The sequence below is a fragment of the Ursus arctos genome, unplaced genomic scaffold, assembly GCF_023065955.2.
Source record: "Ursus arctos isolate Adak ecotype North America unplaced genomic scaffold, UrsArc2.0 scaffold_2, whole genome shotgun sequence".
Lineage (NCBI taxonomy): Eukaryota > Metazoa > Chordata > Mammalia > Carnivora > Ursidae > Ursus > Ursus arctos.
Window position 1 is genome coordinate 57,028,298 of NW_026622874.1, and position 21,669 is coordinate 57,049,966.

The following is a 21,669-nucleotide window of genomic DNA, read 5'->3' on the forward strand; positions in this document are numbered from 1 at the left end:
TATTATAAAGTCTTTATTTTTTTCAAGTCTGGACCAAAAACACCAATCATCACCACCATCATTTTATAAAGGGTATTTTATTTTTTAATTTTTATGAAGATTTTGAGAGAGAGAGCACAAGCAAGGGGAGGGGCAGGCAGAGGGAGAAGCAGGCCCCCACTGAGCAGAGAGCCCAATGTGGGGCTCCATCCCAGGACCCTGGGACCATGACCCAAGCTGAAGGCAGAAGCCCAACCAACTGAGCCACCCAGGTGCCCCAAAGGACATTTTAATATAAAAAAAAGAATGCAAGTTAAAACTTTATGAAAACAGTCATTTCCCTTCTTTTGCTCCATGCTGGGGCAAACATCTCATGACACTACGGTAGAGTGTATACCGCTGGCCTCCAGGTGGTCATGTGGCCACGGCTGACCATGTCCAGTTGCTGAGCAGAGCATTTCCAGCCTTAGGTGATGGAGGAGTACAGTGGGAAAAGCATGGATTTTAGAGTCGGACCTGGGTGCAGACACCATCTCTCATCCTCACAGGCCAGTGAGCGCTTGAAATGTGATGAGAACAACTACAGAACGGATTTGTACTTACGTTTTACTCATTTGAATGTAAACAGCCCTATGTGGCTCGTGGCTACTGTACTAAGCAGCACGGGTGTAGACGCTGCCCTTCTGTGAATGGAGTTCACGGCCACATTCACTCGGGGGCAGCCCTCTCAGTCTGCCAGCCAGCATCCTTCTCCAGGTCATCGAACCTGTTTAGTTTTCCACATTTTGTTGCTAAGGTGTCCTTCCCCATTTGGACCTATGCAATCAGATCTTTGTATCTCTATTAAGTTTTATAATCTTAAATTTAGTTTGTAACTTTAGCTTTTAAGCAATAGAAGCAATCTTTAAAATTTTTTAATTTTTATTTATTTACTTATTTATTTATTTATTTAGAGAGTGGGGGGACAGAGGGAAAGGGAGAGAAACTTAAGCAGGCTCCATGCAGAGCACAGAGCCAGATGTGAGGCTTGATCTCACAACCCCGCTCATGACCTCTGAGCCAAAATCAAGAGTTGGATACTTAACCAACTGAGCCATCCAGGTACCCTTCTATCTTGCTAAAGATAGAAGCAATCTTTAATAGAAATTTAAAAAAAAATCCTTGTTGTTACCATATGTCTTAACAGCAAATGGTAAGATAATCTTATATCCCAACTCAGGCTAAAAGAGTTTCCTTCCTCGGGCCCCAGGTTTTCACGGCTGTGGTACGGTTATGAACATACTACCACAGTCAGACGTTTCTACAGTTTCACCGAAGTAAACACCGCTGGCAGGTGAGGAAGAGACTCAGTATCCATCACCTTTCCCATCTAGTAGGAACAGGTTACTTCTTTTAGATAAAGACTCAAATCAGCAACAGAGTCAGGTTTAGGTATGAGGCTAATGCCAGGTAAGTTTTTATTATATTTAGAAAAAAAAAAATAACAGAAAATAAAAGTCAGTCGCTCAAAATGAATGAGTTTTTGAACACCCTGTAATTCTTCAGTGGCAGCATTTGGACCCACCGCCCAAGCCAGTTTTAACCCAGCCAAGATGCTGGAAAGCAGAGCACACCGTCGTGCCCATGAGGCCAATGAGGGCTACGGAGCCCAGGGCTCCCCGATTCCGCTTGCTGGGCTCTGAAACAGGAGAAAGAGCAGAGGTGACTAGCGGTGCCAGAAGGACAATGCCGTCAACATCCACAATCCATTCTAGCAAGGCATCTGGGGTCGCACATCAGACCACCTGGCCTGAAGAGTTCAGCCAACGTTGGCCTCAAGCTGTATGTCCCATACTGCATGCCACGAAATGTGGCACGATAGTATTAGTTGGACCTTAAGAGAATTAGGGGATGATAATTAGAGCAACTTTGCTCCAGGACCTTTGGGAGTGCTCCCCCGCTTTCAAGAGGTAAATACAGCCAAAACAGTCTTTCTCCCCCTCTTTCTCAGGCACACCATTCCTAGTAGGGAATTAAGAGCAGGCGCTCCGGAGTCAGGCTGCCCGGGTTTAAATCCTGGCTTCCTAGTTCACAGTAGCAGCTCTGAGCCTCAGTCTCCCATCTGTAAAATAGGACAGATGGTCTACATTATAGAACTGCTGTCAGGTTAAACAGCAGACACCAGGGTCTTAGAGCAGCAACTGACACATAGTAAATGCTCGGTAAAAATAAGTTCCAAAGGTTAGTAGAAGGAAGATACCAGACCTTTCACCTAAATATCAAGTTACTTCCCCTTTTCTTAAAGCCCTGCTAAGAAGAAAAATATAGTAGCATGGGGTTTTCGATCTGTTTCCTTGGCAGACGTCACTAGGTACTCACCTCCTGTGTAGTAACCATAAGCATAGAGAACTCGTCCAACAATCCAGGCCAAGCCCAGGCCAGAAGCTATACGCTAGAATAAAAAGGCTAGGTTAAAACTGGCATTCCAGAAACAGGCAGGTCTTCATTAACATCTAGGGTTGATGACACAGTGTTTAACCAAAACTTCCATGGATACGGTAAAATGCTCCACCACCCAAGTCAGGGTACAGGTATGTTACTTGTCTCAGAAAAATCAAAGATCTGTGATTCTTCCATGAACTGCTCTGGATGGGGGAGATGAGGGCTGGCCTTCCACGTGCATGGGGTGGAAGGAACCTCCTGGCTTGCCCTGGGGAACTCACGTGTGGGCGCACAAGAGAGGGAGAGGCAGGCCAGGGGGTCGAAGGGTAAGCCCCAAGAGGAAACGGACCCCAAGGCAGGACTGGCAGAGAAGCCTGGTTGCCTCAATGGGCCTGTCACTGCATCTCTCAGTAAGGCTCCCCCGCAACGCCTCCTGGGAGGGGCTCAAAGCAGGCTGTGCTCCGGCCCGCACTTGGGTTGAGGGGCTCCGCTAGAGAAAGTGGGCTGTGTGTGTCATGTTTCCACCCCAGAATACGTGGTCTTGGAGGGAGAAGTCTTCCCCTTCCCATGACCCTTGAGAAGAGAGTAAAACTTAGGCAAGAGGACAAGTCCTATGTGAGAACCCTCCTGGGGTGACCTGTTTGGTCAAAAGGAGTCGGGAGAGAAGGGGGTGTGTGGGCGTGTGAAACATCGTGCTCTGTCTCCGTGTGCCTTCGCAGTTCACAGGGGGTAAGGATAGTACTTCAGATTTTTGTGTTTGTTTAGTTGATTTGGGGTAAGGTTAGCGATCGGGTGTGTGAAACCCAGGCCCATAAGTCACTACCTGCAACCTGGTCTCTAGCAGGCCATGCTTGCTGTAATTTGCATAGTTACCACCAAACCTAGGAACAACATTGATGCTTGTCCCCAGAGTAGTTCTTGGAGTATTTTAGAGAACTAAGCACAGGAATGGGGTCTAGGGAAGACAGACAGGAAAGGGGATGGGGGCGGACATCAGGGGAGGCCTAACTAGGGAGACCGGCCAGTCTAGTCGCTTGCTAGCATTGGGGACCCACAGAGGCACAAGAAAGAACTATGTTCTCTGAGACATCAGCAGATGTTTCTTTGAAAAAAATAGGACTTCAAGGTCACGAACTACAGATGTGCCATTCTGGCTGCTTAGAACGAAGCACGAGGCCCTTCAGCTACAGAGCAGAGGCTCAGGTGAGGCTGGGAGCCAGAAACACGAAGTGTCAGCACTCTGCTCAGAACTCAGCTGAGGGGAAGCTGGCCCCTGAAAAGCAGACACTTCTGTCCGAGGCAGGACCCAACTGGCACCCAATCCGGCTTACGTCAACGCACTTTGTTTAAGTAACGTACAGTGCAGACCACCTCTCCGGCCCACGAGGTCGTCATGGCCTACGAGGCCCTGCGGTCTCCCCCCGCCTCCTGCTCCCCACGGGAGCCGCGCTGCCCTTCTCGCTGTTCGACACACCACACGGGCTCCCGCCTCAGGGCCTTGCCCTCGCGCCTCCCCCGAAGACGTCTGACCACCTGCAGCACCTGCTCCCTCACCTTCTTTAACTTTGCCTCGTTGTCACGCCAGCAGCCGGCACAATCCTCACCTGACCTCCCCACGCACAACAGTCTCCCGACCCGGGACTCCCTTTCCACCCGCCCTGCTGTGTTTTCCTCCCTGGCACGCATCACGTCTAGCGCTAACAGTCTGTGACCCCAAGTAAGAGTAACCCAGGTGGTCTTGGCCTGTTTTGTTCACCGCTGTAACCTCAGGCGATCTGTCAATGTCTGACTGTGGCACGTGAGAAAATTCTGGACATGAACCTTCCAGGAGCAGACAGACCTGGGTTCAAGTTCTGATTCTTCTACTCTGTGTGTCGCTATTTGTCCCTGGGACAGTTACATAGTATCCATGAGGCTTCTCCTGATCTCTCAAAAATGGGAAAGTTCTACCTATTTTAAAGGACTCTGTAACAAGTAATGGAATGACATGCTTTTAAATGGACATTGAAGACGTTCATAAAGGTCCATTTCCCGCTTTCCTCCCTAACAGCTCAGTGAACTAAATCCCAACAGATGAAAACCCCCTGGAAACACTTACCGGGTGGTAAACACCTCCAACAGCTAGGAAAAATAAGAAGGGAGGATACACTTCCAACCTGGAATAGACAGAGAGCTTTTTTTAAAAAGTGCCCCACTGGCGTGTGTCTCCGTGAAACAAAGAGCCACTTACGCTCTCACTTGCTGAGTTAGACCCTTGAGAGTAAAACTAAGCACTGAGAGCAGGGAGAAGCCCCACCACCAGGATGCACCCTCTTTTCTCTGCACGGGATCAAAGGTAACTCAGAACACGCTGAGCAAAAGTCCGCAGCTCTAACATGCGGACAGGGAAGGTGGTGGCGAATTCGAGTAGATTCCCTTCCAGAGCTCACAGCTGCTCCCTCCCCAGGGCTGGGACATTCAGTCTCAGCTTAGACAGGGCACCTTGCAAATGCTGTCAAAGGCCCACACACCTTGAAAGGCATTTTTGAAAAGATTATCCAGAACCCCACTATTATAACAACTCTGAATATTCAATCTGTCCAGACATATTTGTTATGACCCTTTTACGGAGGAGCCCGTGATCATCGTCCCAGCTGCTCTTCAGCCAACGGGGTACTAAAGGCCGGGGTGCTGAGCAGAAAATGCACCCTCTGCAGACATCCCCAGCTCCCTGCGGGGCCAACACTCACGTGTTCTGGTGGGCGCGCTGAATGCAGTTGAAAAGGTGCCCGTTTTCAGGGTCCGTGCTGTACATGGTAGGGTACTGTGAAAACAATGGGATACTGTGGATCAAATGGTCAAGAGCAGCATTCAGTGTTGAGTTACAGTCAACCTTAAAGATAATCTATCCTCAAGCATCTTCTACTTCACCCTTGACAGATGATCACTTTCTGCTTCAATATTTGCAGTGACAAGGGTCTCAACTCTCAGAAGCAGATTCAATGTACTTGTTAAAATCCAGTCCTAAGAATGTACGTCTGTGCCACAGTTGCACAAGGGAGGGAGGCAGCACGCGCCAGACCCCGTCCGTGCCCTTGACATTGAGCCATGACTGCTGGATTCCCGATGCATCACAAAGACACCACAGGGAAACAGCTCCTTCCCAAGAGTTATCAGACACCACAACCTTCTAAGATTTTCCTTAATGGGAGAACAGAAATTGAGGGTGTGAGAATTTTAATGGACGCGTCCATTTAAAAAAAAAAAAAAAGGAAAATCAATATGAAAACTTAAAAAGAACCTCTAGTCAGAGAGTCTAATTATAAGTTGCCAAACAGAAACAGACATTTAAATTTGCTCAGTAATTAATCTCTTGTAGACAGCTGGAATGAAAAGAAGCATTTAATAGACCTCCTTCTTATGTCTAACGTCTAAGCCCAGGCTGACCTCAGCACCACACGTTTCTTCTTTACTTGAGAAGCAGGAAATCACCTTACGACATTGTTTTTAAAGTGGCACACCAGGGGAGACTTGCCATTTACCTCTACTTAGTTAATTTTATTACTTATTTTTAAAAATCCAAGTATAATTGACATACATTGTATTAGTTTCAGGTGTATAACACAATGATTATGTTGTGAAATGATCACTACAATAAGTCTAGTTACCATAGTTGCAGAGTTCTTTTCTTTTGATGAGAATATTTAAGATTTGCTCTCTTAGCAACTTTCAAATTTACTATAGAATAATTAATTATAGCTGCCATGCTGTACCCTGCAGCTTTTTTTGGTTTAGATTCCACATATAAGTGAGATCACACGATATTTATCTTTCTCTGTCTGACTTGTATCACTTAGCATAATGCCCTCAAGGTCCATTGATATCGTCATAAATTGCCAGATTTCATTCTTTTCTGTGGCTGAGTAGTATTCCATCCTAGATATACACCACTTCTCCTTTATCCACTCATCCACTGACGGACACTAGGTTACTTCCATGTCCTGGCTATTGTAAACAGTGCTGCAACGAACATGGGGTGCACGTTATCTGAGTTAGTGTTTTCATTTTCTTTGGATAAATACCCAGAAGTGGAACTGCTGATTCATACAGTAGTTCTATTTTTAATTTCTTGAGGCCCCTCCATTGTTTTTCATAGTGGCCGCACCAATTCACATTCCCACCAACAGTGTGTTCCCTTTTCTCCCCATCTTCGCCAGCTGTGGTTATTTCTGGTCTTTTTCATCATAGCCATGCCCCACCAGGTGTGAGGTGGGGGCTCACTGTGGGTTTGATCTGCATGTCCCTGATGATGAGTGACAGTGAGCACCTTTTCATGTCCCTGTTGGCCATTTGTATGCAGTCTTTAGAAAAACGATGTGCAGGTCCTCTGCCCAGTTTTAAATTCGGTCTTTTTTTTTTTTTTTTACTATTGAGTTGTACGAATTATATATTTTGGATATTAACCCCTTATCAGACGTATGATTTGCAGATTCTTCCTCCCACGCCGTAGGCCGTGCTGTTCGTTTTCTCGGCAGCTGCCTTTGCTGCAGGGCAGTTTCTGGTTTGATGTGGTCCTGCTTTTTTACCCCTCGTTAGAAAATAACACTCTTCCTGGCACCTAGCTCCAGCCCAGGGCCATACTGTTCTCGCCCCAGCACAGCTGGTCTTTCCACGGAAGAGACCACATGAAAACAAGACGGACATTGCTCCCCAGCAGGGCCCCCCATCTCTTGCCTTCTTCCTGCCCGAAACGGGCAGCACTTCGAGTAGCTGCGGTTCTCAGACTGCCAGCGCTGACCTCCAGCTCTCACCTCTCCTTCCACGACTGAAAACAAGGTCTCGCCTTAACAAATCTAGGTTCCCACTCACCTCCACTTTGTACTTCTTTCGGGCCTTGGCAACGTTGACGGCTAGATGAGCCACCATGATGAAGCTGGCAGCGCCGGTCAGAACCACGAACCCATACTCCTTAGAGAGGACAGCCATGCTGGCCCTGCGGAAAGAGGACGACGTTAGGCACCCACGGGAGGAGGCCTGCAGCTCGGCGCCGCACTACCTGCCAAGGTCTAGCTACAGATCAAAGAGGTGCGAGTAAACAAGATGTTCCTAGGACGCAGACCACATGCTGTATCACACAACAGCATCGAGCCGTCACTCAAGCATGCGATGTACACTCAGGAAAGTACACGATCGTGTCACGTGTCCTCTCCCGGTGAGCACCACGCTTACAAGGTAGCTTCACCACCGCAGTGCGTACTGCCGGAGAGGGACACAGCTGCTTAAAAACCACACTTTTGAAAAAAAGGTTAACTGGCAAAATCCTAAAGGATATATTAGAGAGAGAGAGAGACACGGAGGAGAGAGGTAGGGAGAGAGGAAAGGAGAAAGAAAGGGAGAGAGGGAGGGAGAGAGAGGGAAGCAGGATATGAACAGCAAGTATACAGTGATTCCAAGTTCTTTGTGTGCGTGTGTCTGTTGGCATGGCGGGGGGGGGGGGACACGAGGGTAGCCCCCTTGGGACTCCCTTTAGCCCTGGGGCACATACTGGCTTAGCAGCAGGTAGGAGACCGAGTTCTAGTGCTCTGAAAACAGAGCCTGGCTCTAGAGCCTATCACGCTGCCAAGAGCCCTGGCTCTGTGTAGCTTGCGGGAGCCAGGTTGCTCATCAAATCCTCACTTCAGCACGAGCCCCAGGATGTGATCCGATGCCTGCAACTTATTCTGCAATGCATCAAGCAATGACAAGACAAACCAACAGAGCAAAACGTTAATTATGGAAACCAGGGGGTGGCTATAGGGATGTCAGTATATGATTCTTCCAACTTTTCTGTATATTTGAAAAATGTCATCATAAAATGGAGAATAAGCAAACCTCAGCATTTTTCACTGTTCTACCATTTCAGCTCTTTTAGCGACTGTTCTGCCCCCAGCAGGAAAGAAAAGAGGAGCAACAGACTGGCCAGCAAGGAGAAAAGAACTTGGCAGGTGGGAGGAAGCCCTTGTCATCTCATGGTAGGATCAGTGCTGCCCCTCCAACCACTTTGAGCTTTGGTCACCGGACAGGTGAGGCAGGCGGGACATGGAGCCATAGCCCCCGTGCTCCCTGAGATTACTGCCTGCCCACTGTCAGCGAGGCTGCCACAGGCGAGCAGCTCCCGCGTATGTTCTGCATTCGCTTTAGAATGACCACCCCTGCCATCTGGCTCCCTGCAATCTGTCCTATAAGCCCAGGAGGGCTCCCCTGCCCCCAAGTGTTTCTCGTTGCCCTCGCCAGCAACCCAGCAAGATGGACCATCCCTATTTCCAAAGAGTACCCAGAGGGTAAGGCCCATTCCCAGAGTCCAAAATAGAAGGCCCCAGAACTGGGATTCCCATTTAGATTCCAGTCTGGTTCCCATGTCCCCTTTTAATCCCACTTGGAAATGGAGAGCTTCACTGTTGCTGGGGTCATAGCGCCTTTCTCACTGTGGAATTTGGGGCCAGAAAGCAGCTCAGTTCTTTAAAATTATGCTTCCCTTAGGTCTCAAAAAGGACATACAAGGCTGAAGTCCTAAAGTCTGCCCCCTGCCCCCTCCCGATCCACAGTAATTCTCCCCAGTTTCCCCTTCTCCATTCTTCACCCTGAGCTGCATCCCAGGCTGCCCAGCCCACCTCGCCCAGTTTGGAAGGGGACACACTGCAAAGGGCTGGTGCCGTGACTCAGCACAGGACTGGCCTCCTGGCCACTCTCTCCTCACTGTCAGGTACGGCTGCAGAAAGCAGGCAGTCTGTGGCTGCCCTCCAAACCTCTCTGCCCTCGTTCCCTTCTAGAATTAGTTGCTTCCTGAAATGTCCAAAATCAGCTCAGGGAGGTAGTAGTTATTGAGACAAAAATACAGGGGGAATTCTGAGCACCTCTTTGAAAATAGCAATGACTGAGCCATCCAACCTATCTGATGTCCTTGGAGCTCAACAACGTTTGGCTATACAGGTCATTTAAAATGAAGCCGTCACTCACTCTGTCAGAAGCCACCTGTTTAAGGACAGTCAATCAACCATACTTGGCTTAGGTCAAGGTTTACAAGTCGAGAGAGTCCTAGAGTGAGAGCCCACCTCCAGACCCCAGCCATGCTCCCCGGCAGCATGGGGTCACCCTGTGTTTGTGTAGCACTTTTCAGCTCCCTTTTCACCCTCACAATAATCCCATTAGCTTCACTTCACAGAAAAGGAAACGGAGGCTCAAGTAGAGGAAAGCAGAGCTAAGGCCAGAGCAAGTTTCAGAAGTCTTCCCCAAACACCCAGGCACAGGCAACATGGCTTAGTCACTGCCCTTGGTTTTTCTGGTTTGTCCGGGCTTGGGGTAGGAGAAGCAAACTGGCCAAACACCTCTTGAATAGATGTTCCTGTTGCAGGCAATGAACACTCAGGTGACTGCTAAAAAATTTACAATCTGAAATTAATAGTTACTACTGAGCTCCTCTTCCAAGGTATATACGCAATCTGGGAGGTTAAACCTGTTAGACAATCACACTCTAGTGAGAGTTACCCTTCTCCCACTTTGCTACAGTGATGGGTATTAGGGAAAAGGACTCTGCCTATGGGCAAGCAGAGCCAGGAACAACAAGTACCTTTGAAGGGCAGAGAATTTACAGTAAGGGGACCCAGAGTCCGGTGCTAGAGTGGGCGGTTTGCAAAAGACCGCATAGCTAGCCGTGGGAAAGCAACTATGCTCAGATGGGGGGGGGGGGAGTGCCTACCTCCCTGAGCCTCTCCCTGCAGAAGCCTGGACACACCCGCAGAGGCGCTAGAACAAAGCCCAGGAAGCTGCCTGTAGGACGGGTAGGACAGCCCTCCTTGACCCCCTTGCACTCCCCACAAATGAGGAGTCCTGCTTCAAACACCATAGCAGTCAGCACTGCCCGGCTGGTGTGATCAGCGCTAAACCAGAGACAGCAGCCAGTGACAGCAGCTGCTAAGCTCCCACGGGGGTGACTGCATTTGTCCGGCATCCTCCGCGCCAAGCACAGAGTGTGCCTACAGACACCTGTGGAATAAACGAAGCAAGCCGCCACTCCAGGTGCTTTCGGAACTGACACCTCCGACTGACAGAATGCTTGTCGCCTGGCACCGTGCCCAGCATAAAGTGGTCGCCTAAGCGATTTAAGTTCCCTTTTGTTCCCCCAAAAGTATCTACTGAAAACCTTTGAAGCAGAGAAAGAGGAGGTCAGAACACAGAAAAAAGCTCTGTCACCAGAGCTATTGAAAGCCTAAATCCAACAGGGACTGGAAAATGGTTAAGGCTTGTCCTTTCAGGAGAGAATCAGCTTAATTCAGTCAGCGATCTGAAAAAAAACAAAACAAAACCCTTATCATTTGCTGAGTCCTTCTGTTCCGAGGAATCCAGCGCAAGCACGCTCCCACCCCTTAAAGATCGGCCTTTGTGGGCTCGGGTGCAGGTGTGTGCATTGGTTAAGGGGAGGCAGCGCAAGGGACCGAGGCCAAGCCCTGGCAGCCACAGCCACACCCGAGGCTGTCCCAGCCCTGGAGCTAGGAGATAGCTTCCCGGCCACAGGCTTCCTCACGTCTGGTACGAGCACCCACTGGGCTGCACACCACGTTTTGTTGATTATATACCTGCTTTGTGTCACCAGCAACCCTTCTATGACCCAAGAAGATCAAGTGGTCTTGGGGGTGGGAGTCTGTCCTAGACCAAAGTCTTCGACATGGTGCCACACACGGCATGTGGTCTAATAGCCCCTTTGCCGCTCAACTTCCAAAGCAGAATCCTCTGAAACCCCCCTCGCTGTATAATGGCATTTGTTCATCGTCACAGTGTTTTCGAGGCTGGTCACACTCCAGCTGTATACATGAGAAGTTATAATTTGTATAAATAGAAATGTATTTGGGTACCTATTTAAAAGCACCTAGTTTGCACTATTGCACAGTGGTGGGAAAGTGTACAATAGAACCATCTGGAGAACAGCCCAACAACAGTAAGATTCTTTACATCATTCATACCTGCTAATTCATTAATTCCACTGGGAAGCTAGCGGGAGGGAGTAACAGAAACTCGACAGCATTTGGTTCAAAGACATTCACTTGAGTGCCACTTAGGACAGCAACACAGAAACGGCACAATGGCCAAGCAAAGAGGACTAATTAAATAAACAGTGCACCCATAAAACAGAATATTGTATAACCATTAAAAATGGTGTGCACACAATTAAAGATGTTGAAACGGGCTTCACATATAGCATGTTAGGTTAAAAAATTTCAAAAAGTCTATATTGTATATATATGTATAATCTTAGTTTTCTCTGTAATAGAAAAAATTTAAAAAGAAAATATCAAAATCATAAACACAATTATTTCTAGACAGGTGATCTGTAGACTTTCCTTTGTACTTTTCTATCATTTCCACAATGAGCAGATATATACCAAAAAACCACACGGAAAGTGGCCTGACAAGGGTTAGGAATTGAGAAATCAGGGGAATAGGCAATATTCTGCGATGGAACCAAACAGTCACATGTGAATTCCAGCCTGAATCCCGTCACTCATCTGCTCTGTGCTCTTTGCAGCTACGGATGCAGTTCTGGAAGGACACTGAGCTCAGAACCTGGTTCTCACACTTCCTAGCTGCGTGTCCTTGGGAAAATTCCTCCACGTTGTTTCAGCAGCCTCAGCCTCCTTATTTTTTACATGGAGACATCGGTGGTACCCCCCCGCCCTGTGGTTGTTGGCTGTCGCGAGAAGAAACGGGGACACTGTGTATTAGCGCACAGCACGATGCCTCACAGCACTCGGTAAATGTTCTGGAGCGGGTTATATGATGTGTGTTAATGCGAACCGTCTCTGCCCTGATTCAATTATAAAAGGGGATGTTTGAATGAATGATAATATACATTTAAGAATTTATCATTTAGAATTGCTATTTTAACATAGCAAACTTAGAACTATATATATTCACTTCTTTTTCTGAACTCTTAGCCAGCTGTGTCAAAGTATCTGAAAAGCAGGAGTATTCAGGAGGAAGCACGTTTCCAGTGCTGACCACGGAAATCGGTGAACTGCAGTCATTGAACACCCCGCCCCCACCCCACTGCGGTCCAAGTTGGGGGTGAGTGTGCATTCACTTGCTTATTCAAGTTTACTGAACACCTGCTGGGTACCACTCACTGCGCCCCTGCTGGAGATGAACAGCCCTGACTTTGGTCCCTGGCCTCACAAGGCTTATGTTCTTCTATTGGGGGAAACAAGCAAACAAGTAAACACACACCCAATTCCAGATTTCTCCCCTGAATAGCCATGATGAGAAACTGGGTACAAACATACCCTACAATATGAAAGTGAATGTATGGGGGAAGGCAGAAATAGGACAGAAGGGTTTCTGTTCTCCCCTCCCTTCTTAGTAGTTGCAGGGGTATATGCTTTCAGTTAACTGTTTCCTGGCCGTCTTGAGTCTTGAGATGAGTCAAGATAGTTTGGTTGAAAGGATATTAAATTGAAGGTTTAAAAGAAACTAGATTTTGTATTTAATTTAATTTCCTGTCACTTATTTAAGAATAGAGATTTTTTTTAAAAGATTTTTTTTTTTAAAAGATTATTTATTTATTTATTAGACAGAGATAGAGACAGCCAGTGAGAGAGGGAACACAAGCAGGGGAGTGAGAGAGGAAGAAGCAGGCTCATAGTGGAGGAGCCTGATGTGGGGCTCGATCCCATAACGCCGGGATCACGCCCTGAGCCGAAGGCAGACGCTTAACCGCTGTGCCACCCAGGCGCCCCTTTTTAAAAGATTTTATTTATTTATTTGACAGAGAGAGGGACAGCCAGTGAGAGAGGGAACACAAGCAGGGGGAGCCACTAACGACTGAGCCACCCAGGTGCCCCTTAAGAATAGAGATCTTTTTGGAAATGTTTTTACTTCTAGTAGACTTGAACACTCTTTTATGATTTGTCTTCTCCTGTTGGAAAGGTCCGCAGGAGTGGAGACAGCAGGAATCCTGGAGTCGGATGGATGTGTGTTTAGACACTGCCTCTGTACGGAGCTTGGGAATATTACCTAATTTCTCTACAAAATAGGAAAATACTAACTACTGACTTCGCAGGATGATTTGAGGAATTAAAGGAAATAAACTAGAGGCGCCTGGGTGGTGGTCAGGTAAGCATCTCACTCTTGGTTTTGGCTCGGGTCATGATCTCAGGGACGTGAGGTCGAGCCCGGGGGCCAGGCTCCACGCTCAGTGGGGAGTCTGCTTGGATTCTCTCCCCCTCCCCTCTCCCTCTGCTCCTCCTCCCACATGCTCTTTCTCACTCTAAAATAGATAAATGAATCCTTAAAACAACAACAACAACAACAAAGGAAATAAACTAGATAAGCATCTGGTATGAACACTTAATAAACGTTGGCCCAGGGGCGCCTGGGTGGCACGGCGGTTAAGCGTCTGCCTTTGGCTCAGGGCGTGATCCCGGCATTATGGGATCGAGCCCCACATCAGGCTCTTCTGCTATGAGCCTGCTTCTTCCTCTCCCACTCCCCCTGCTTGTGTTCCCTCTCTCGCTGGCTGTCTCTATCTCTGTCAAATGAATAAATAAAATCTTAAAAAAAATAAATAAACGTTCGCCCAAATACAAAGACATATTGTAAATACTGGTAAGCGTGCTTGTCTGCCCACGTCAGTCTTATTTCCTAAATAAGAAGATATCGATTTCCCTACAAATCAATGAGGCGCTGACTCAGGAATTAGTTCCAATTCTGTTTGAAAGAGATTCAAATTTGGCAAAAGGCCGGCCGACTTAGATTCCCGGTGTGGACAGCATAGTGTGTCTGAGAGGGAGTAAGTTTTCTCGTGTGGACAGCATCGTGTGTCCGAGAACACTTAATTCACTCATTTGACCACAACATGAAAGCACTTACTGTATGCCAGGCACTGCTGAGCGGTGGGGGACACAGTAGTGGACAGGACGAGGTCCCTGTCCTTAAGGCACTGACATTCTAATGAGGACAGAAGACTAATAACAAACACGCCAAGGTGTCAGCTAACACTCCAACAGCAATTGTACAGCGGTATAAACATGAAAGAAATGTATGATACATTCACACTTATACAATGTCCTGTATCAACTGTATCTCAGTAACATCAGAAGACCTTGCTGGGGCGACACTTACACTGACACAGAATGAGGAGGAAACAGCCGCACAACATTCTGGGGCAGAGAATATTCAGGTCAGAGTACACAGCACGTGCAAAGGCCCTAGGTGAGGAAAAGCCTGGCACACTCGCGGGACAGAAGGGCAGCTGGTGTGGCTGGGCCCCCGAGGTCGGTGGGAGCACCAGGAGACAGGGTGAGGGAGGACAGACCCAGATCACGAGAGAGGCTTTACCGGCCAAGTATCAGTCAGTACTTGCCGCCTCTCCCTCCAGGGACTAAGGAGAGAGGCAGAGAGGAGGAAAAGGTGCAACAATGTTACGCATTAGTAGCGGAAGGGTCACTCCCAAAGGGAAAGGTGTACAGCCGAGCAAGCAAGCACCACCGTTAACCCGGACAGCCCTCTGGGTGGACGCAACTCTTACACGTGGAGAGAGCGTTCAAGGTCGAAGGGAGCAGGATCAGCACAGACCCCAGACGTGAGGAAGAAAGCGCTCCGAAGAGGAACCAGTGGACACTTCCACCAAGATGCACGAACAGACCAAGAATATGCTCTGGCTTTGGTGAGGGGGGCCCTCTGACAGCCGGGTTTCAGGGGAAATGGGAGACGGTGGAAGCCCTGTGCCGAGGGTTAAGACACAGGCGGGCTGTGTCTCAGCGCGACCTCCTGCATCAGGTAACAATCCCACAGGGATCCCATGTGGTAGTTACCATTATCCCCGTTTGACAGAGGAGAAAACTGAGGCAAAAGGAGTTCAGCAACTTGTCTAAGGCCCCATAGCTAGGGAGTGCAGAGCTGGGGTCTGAACATAAGCAGACGGACCCCCAGGTCTAGCTAGCTCTTTGCTACCACATCACCCTGCGGGGTTTGCCCTTTACCCAGGAGTCAGATTACTCCTTCCCCCAGCACAGGGCAGGGAGCAACAAGGAGAAACACCTTTGCAAAACTCCAGCTCAGAGGCAGGACCGGAGCTGCACCCTGGGAGCAAAGGGGGGTGGGGACAGAGCCGGGGCACGAGAGCCCAGGAGAAGGGAGACAGCTGGATCCGTGATCTACATAAAGGATCGTGTCATCTGCAGAAGACAGTTTTACTTCTTTTTTTTTTTTTTTAAGATTTTATTTATTTATTTGACAGAGAGGCAGCGAGAGAGGGAACACAAGCAGGGGGAGTGGGAGAGAGAGAAGCAGGCTTCCCACTGAACAGGGAGCCCGATGCGGGGCTCGATCTCAGAATGCTGGGATCATGACCTGAGCCAAAGGCAGACACTTAACGACTGAGCCACCCAGGCGCCCCCAGTTTTACTTCTTTTTCATCATGAACGCCTTGTACTTCTTTTTCTTGCTTGATCATCAACTCCTGCTTCTGCCACCACTGGCCTTATCTCACTGGGGCAGGGTTTCCTTCAGTTCCAGCGACTACCCAGAACACATCCTGAGCCACATTCATCAGAATACCCCTGGGGTGAAGCACTCCTTCACTACTTGCTCAAGTCTCTCTCGGCTGCCAGCAGGAACTCCCCAGGGCACAATCAACGTTGCACAAATGGAGTAAAGGCAGGCTTTATAGATTTGAGCACTTGCCTCCAATGATCACTTCTGAGCCATGAAGTGACATCAACTTAATCTTTTACTAAATGAAATCAATCGGATTTTTTAAGGGAGAAAGGATTTCACCTTTCAGCTTTCTCTTTGCCCTCAAACAAGCAGATAAAAGCCAAGCTGGACAGTGGTCACCCCCTACTTCCACCTGCAAGATTGTTCTCCTCAAATCCTCCTGCAGTTTCGCAGTGGTGTCCTTTTTTACACACCCAGGAATGGGACAATGATAAAGCACTCACAGACTGACCTGCAGCCATCCCCGACGTTTCGTTAAAATTCTTATTTGGCTCCCTGTGCTACTTATCCAACCTTCCTTATACATGGTTCCTTATTTTACGAGGCAAAACCCACCATTTTCATGAACCTTAACACAAGGATGGTCACTTACACGGCTGATCTGACCGTCCCAAATGGACTTCTGTGAGTCTCCCAACACGGAGGTGGTTCAGAAAACACTGAGGTTGTGTCGGGTGTCTACTTAGCCTGTTTACGGCACCCCAGGGCAGCTGCCCAGCCTCACTTCTGCCTCTAGCTGTTTCTACAAATGAATGGTCCCCACAGTCATCTCAGGCAGGGCACTGACCCTCACGAACCCATGCAGAGGGAAGACGCACAAAAGTAGTTCCCTGTTTCCACGATAGGAGAGAAAAAAGAATCACAGGATTTCTTTGTGTCCATCCTACATTTCAAAATGCCAGTTCCGGCCACTTCTCCTTTTTTTTGAAGATTTTATTTATTTGAGAGAGAGAGCGTGCGGGCACACACAAGTGGGGCAGAGGCAGAGGGAGAAGCAGGCTCCCCGCTGAGCAGGCAGCCCAGTGCCAGGCTCAATCCCAGGACCCCGGGATCATGACCTGAGCCGAAGGCAGACGCTTCACCGACTGAGCCACCCAGGCACCCTGACAGCTAGATTTTTTAAAAAGTGCGTGGACATTTAAGAGAAGAAATAACAACCCAGGTGAGGAAGAATGACTGCTCCCCACCATCGCATTGCACATTTGGCAACCATCTCCCCAAGGGCTGAAAGTGAAAAGTTAGCTGAATAGGATACCCTTATTCATCCAGCACCCGATCATGAACTCAGTGAGGCCAACAGCAGAGGCAGGTCGGAGACCGGTCCTTCCCCGGTGCCTCACATCCTTTGATTCCTCATCTATGTTCCTGGCAGAACATTTGGAAAGTAGAAGCTAACGGTTAGAAGGGCAGAGGATCTGTCCCTTTAAGAGATCAATGTGTTATAATCCAAATGTATTCAGCTTTATAGATTCTTTCTCCCTATCCCTCCCGCTCGTGCTCTCTCAAAAATACATACATACATACATACATACATACATAAATTCAAATTTCCCATGTTGTTTGAATTCCAGCACTTTGGTGAACCGACAGGGCTGCAAACAATGAGTACCTCCCTGCACGCACGGGCTGGGAGCGCGGGAGGGCGGCCCCAGCATGATGCTCGAGTTCATCGGAACAGTTCTGCCGGAATGGAACTGAGTCTCCCCCGGAAAAAACTGGTCATTCAGCTCCTCAAGATACTAGGAAGAGTAGCCTGTAACAAGACAGAACAAATCCTACGTTCCTCTGCTGGGGTGACGACAAACGTTCCCAGTTTCCTGACACAAAAGGCTCTATGGGGTGAGAGGTGTGCGGGCACCGCACCTAGAAGTCGGGGCCGTGCTGGGCCATCTGCAGCAGAGGTCCCACGGGATGTGATCCCAGCGACAGGCCGCAGGACATTTCCCCGTGGTCTGAAGGCACCCACCTCAGCGGGCAGAAGAAAGAATGAGGAGAAGCCACGGGATGCAGAAGAAAATAAAATCGCCTAACAATTCATTAAATGGAGCCGATCTGCAATCAATGCACGACAAACCATTTCACCTAAATGGAGCGCTTGCCTGAAGTCCACACCTACCACCTTCTTCAGTATTGCTTTGGGGCACGGTTCCTTCCCTGAGTTATGCCCCACTCCACGCCGGGCACCACGCGAGGTGGCGAGGTGCGCAGGGCTCCGATGGCAATCCAGACTGACAGCGGAGGTCCTGATCCTCCAGAAGACACAGAGATGTGGAGGGAGACAACCCAGGAGGGCCATGAAGCAGGACAGTAGCAGACTGAGAGAAGGGCTCCGAAAGACATCAAGTGATGTGGGAGACAGACACAGGGAGAGAAAACAGCGAGGACACAGGAGCCAGGAAAGGACTTCGCTTGTGTAAGGAAGAGAAAGGACACCAGTGTGTCTGAGGGTATAGAGTGGATGGGTAGGTGTAGTGATACAGACTATAGAGTGGTAGGAGAAATCAATTATTAGTAGTAATACCTACTATTGGCCTGTCTTATTTATTACATGTCACTGTTCTAAGTAGCTCACCAGATTAACTGCTCACAGCATCCCTATGATATCTTATTACTTCTATTTTGCAGATGAGGAAATGAGCATCAGAGAGGTTAAGTCATCTGCCCAAGGTCACACAGCCATCACAGAGGAGGCCTGGACTCACACACAGCGAGACAGCCGGGCTCCAGAGTCTATGCTTTCGACGCTTGCTTCTACCGCGTCTTAATGAGATTGGAGAGCAAGTGTGACCACACCTGACCTCTTTTGGAATTTTTCTATCTCCCCAAACTCTCTCCTGAGCATAAAATATATTAATAGGAATAGACAGCTAATAATTAACTCCAAGCCTGTGACTGATTAAAGCCTAAGAACGTTCTAATTGGAAGGAAAAAAAAAAACTTGGAAAAGGTCCAAAAAGTAACTTATTTTAAAATTTCTTTTCATGAGTGTCAGCACTGCAGTAAGACTTTTAAGAGGTGAGATTCCAGGAAGGAAAAACTTCCTCCAGTCTTTCAGGTGTACGGGTTTGCAAGGAGCAAAGCAACACAGAAATTGGCTTTTCTTCTCATATCATGATTTCCACATAACCTGTGCCTTAACTGGCATTACAGAGGAACTGAAGGTCATGGGGAAACAAAGCCCTGACTTCCACAAGAGGAAAACAAAAATCTCAAATGAGTCACAGTGACACCACTTGGATTTTCCATCGCAAGAAATGTGGGCAGACTGTAGTTAATTCTTAGCAGCTGCTGTCCTCACCAGGGTATCAGACATTCTGGATGAAGGAACCCCCAGGGTTGCCTGAATCAGGGGTCTAACTCTTTGTGCCTGTCTGTACTTAGGATGAAGCCAAGCCAAAACCATTCACGTTGCTTTGGCTGGAGAAATTAAAATACCACTTATTAAAAAAAAAAAAAAGTGAACTAAGGCATCAAAGTATTAGAACATGACTTTCAGTGAATGAACTGGTCAACTGTGGCAAGAACTCAGAGGGTCAACAGGGGGACTTCCAGTCCCAAATATGCAATCCTTAAAGGTATTTGCAAGTGTTGTTTGGAAGGTCGTGCAATTTTCCCATCTCCTCATTGATGTTTTTCCTCCTCATAAAGATAGGTAGGTAGGTAGACACCGTGAGAGAGAGTAAGGGAAACAGGAATTCTCTTGTACATAGCAGTATCCTAGCTGGTAACTGCTGAATTCTTCCTTTTTAGGAGGATGGTATACTCATAAGTAGTATTAATGAATTCAACTGCATAAACTGTAGCATTATGTGGAATCTTTTAAAAAACATTGCTTAAAAATACTAAATGGTTCATGGTCAATTGTGGTTGGCAACTATATGCTGAATACAGATTCAGAATATTGAAATATTAAATAGGGAACAATAGGTTTAAATACAGTTAACTGTACAGTAGGCACTAAATTGCATTTTGACAGCTTGATTTGTCATCCACTTCACTGCAGATCGCTCCAGACATGCTTTTCAGCACATCTCTGGATAATGGGGTAAATAAAGCCTCTCCTTGTTGTATGTTCGCTCCCTTTGCTGTCCTTCAGGTTAGGAAATCTCCTTTCATGACTGTCTCTTCAGGACTCTAGGCCAACAGGAGGAAGTCTAAATTAGGGGGAAGACTGCCCTTTTCCCGTTCTGTCCCTTACTCTAAGGAAGCCCCTCGTGTATACTTTCTATAGCTGGCTACAGTGATCTTTCTAGTATATCTGTTTTATATATAGTAACATCAGTTCAGGAAAAACAAATTGCTTGACAAAGTTTTCTATTTCTGTAACATTGTGTCAGGACGGAAGCTTAACTGAACGTCTTCCCAGGGGTAAAAGGATTTCTTTGGATTTGAGAGGTTAGTTTTATCTAACTTGGTTAAATTTAACTCCTGTGAGAATAAATATTCTTGATCCCCTGACCAGAATACTATGCTATTATTATTGAATTCACTGAACTAGAACATAGCCTTGTAACTCTGACCGATAACCCTGGGTGCTTCCCACAAACTGCAGGCTCTCGGTGATCCACAGATTTCCCAGGAGAAGCCCTTGCTGCAGCTCCCACGCACAGAGGAATCTCAAATCTGCAGCAGTTCCACGGGACCACGCCTAGGTCCACAGCACCCGCAGAGCCATTGGTCCGCACAGCAGTAAGTGTCCTTCCTTCCGGGACTCTCTTTCTCCAGTTGAAGCGATTAAAGCCCCAGCTCTGTCACTCCTTTCCTACCCACCCTCGTCTCAGCGCTTCCTTCACCTCCTGTTCCACACTCACTTGTCCCGTACGCTACACAGCAGCTCCTGAACTCCCGGTCGGAAAGGAAAGTAAGAGCAGAAACCACAACTTAGGAGAATGACTCACCAGAGTCTCCCGCCCCTTCCACCGCCCAGCAGCTGCCCCCCGCAGGGGCCCCGGGGCTCCCTGCAGTGACACAGATAAGGAGAAAAATGCTCTGAAATCCAAAGCAGAACCTTACTTTGAGAGTCCTCCTCCCCTGCGGAGTCTCCTGCTCTCGGGCCGAGGTAGGAAATGACCCACGGAAGGGTTCCGGTACCGACGGAGAAACCTTTCTATGAGGCAGCAGGAAAACAAACACAATTCCCTGGGAGGTTCTCCCAGACGGTTCCTAGCAACACATCCGCAGCAGGCGCAGGGCTTCCAGGGCACTTGTTACCGATCGGGCCTGCACCGTCCACCGCCCTGCAGCGTCCCGCCCGCCCATCTCTGCACCACAGCTGCACTTGGCAAAGTCGGGTGGGCTCTGGGAGGCAGAAACAAGGAGCTCGGGTCTGCACGGCCCGGGGACAGGAGGAGAGGAAGGGAAGGCACTGAAGTGTTGACCTTGAGAGTCTCCCTGAGTTACAGATGGCGAGGTGGGCCCCATTTCAACGCTCCAAACCCACTCCATCAGGGGGAGGATGCAGGGCAGGTGGAGGGCAAAGGGGATGGAAAGGTAGACAGAAGTGTACAGACCAGAAAGAGGAAAGGGAGCGCATCCCTAGTCAACCCGGGATGGCAGAGGTAGGGGTGGTGCCTAGCGCTGGAGCAGAAGTGCCCCGAGAGCCGGCACTCCGCGTTGCCCGTAGATGCGGGGGCTCACCTGGATCACCTTCGCTCGGCTGGTGCAGACCACAGCTTTGCAGGGAAGCGAGGATGCCGCGCCCTTGGCCACTGGCAGGGCGGGGCGTGGCCCGGATGAGGGTCAGCCCCCGCCCGTGCAGCGCGA

The 21,669-nt window shown here is 48.5% G+C and overlaps 1 protein-coding gene and 1 long non-coding RNA gene across 3 annotated transcripts; one reads left to right on the top strand and one right to left on the bottom strand.

The window, feature by feature from the left end:
* Window positions 1–1,405: 1,405 nt before the first annotated feature.
* Window positions 1,406–21,668, bottom strand: MGST3 (microsomal glutathione S-transferase 3). 2 transcript variants are annotated; one of them, XM_044390657.3, is made up of 7 exons: window positions 21,544–21,613; window positions 20,920–21,013; window positions 7,249–7,372; window positions 5,130–5,203; window positions 4,499–4,556; window positions 2,338–2,410; window positions 1,406–1,657 (listed from the first exon to the last, which is right to left on the bottom strand). In XM_044390657.3, exons 3-7 carry the CDS (start codon window positions 7,363–7,365, stop codon window positions 1,521–1,523), a joined length of 459 nt encoding a protein of 152 aa, XP_044246592.1. In that variant the 5' UTR covers window positions 7,366–7,372; window positions 20,920–21,013; window positions 21,544–21,613; the 3' UTR covers window positions 1,406–1,520. The 2 variants fall into 2 exon arrangements, with proteins under 2 accessions (XP_044246592.1, XP_026373049.1); XM_026517264.4 differs by lacking the exon at window positions 20,920–21,013 and having other exon boundaries at window positions 21,544–21,668.
* Window positions 8,280–13,706, top strand: LOC123002013 (uncharacterized). Its single transcript, XR_006411473.3, has 4 exons — window positions 8,280–8,363; window positions 11,939–12,163; window positions 12,348–12,477; window positions 13,336–13,706. It is a non-coding gene; the product is annotated as an uncharacterized LOC123002013 (long non-coding RNA).
* Window position 21,669: the final 1 nt, after the last annotated feature.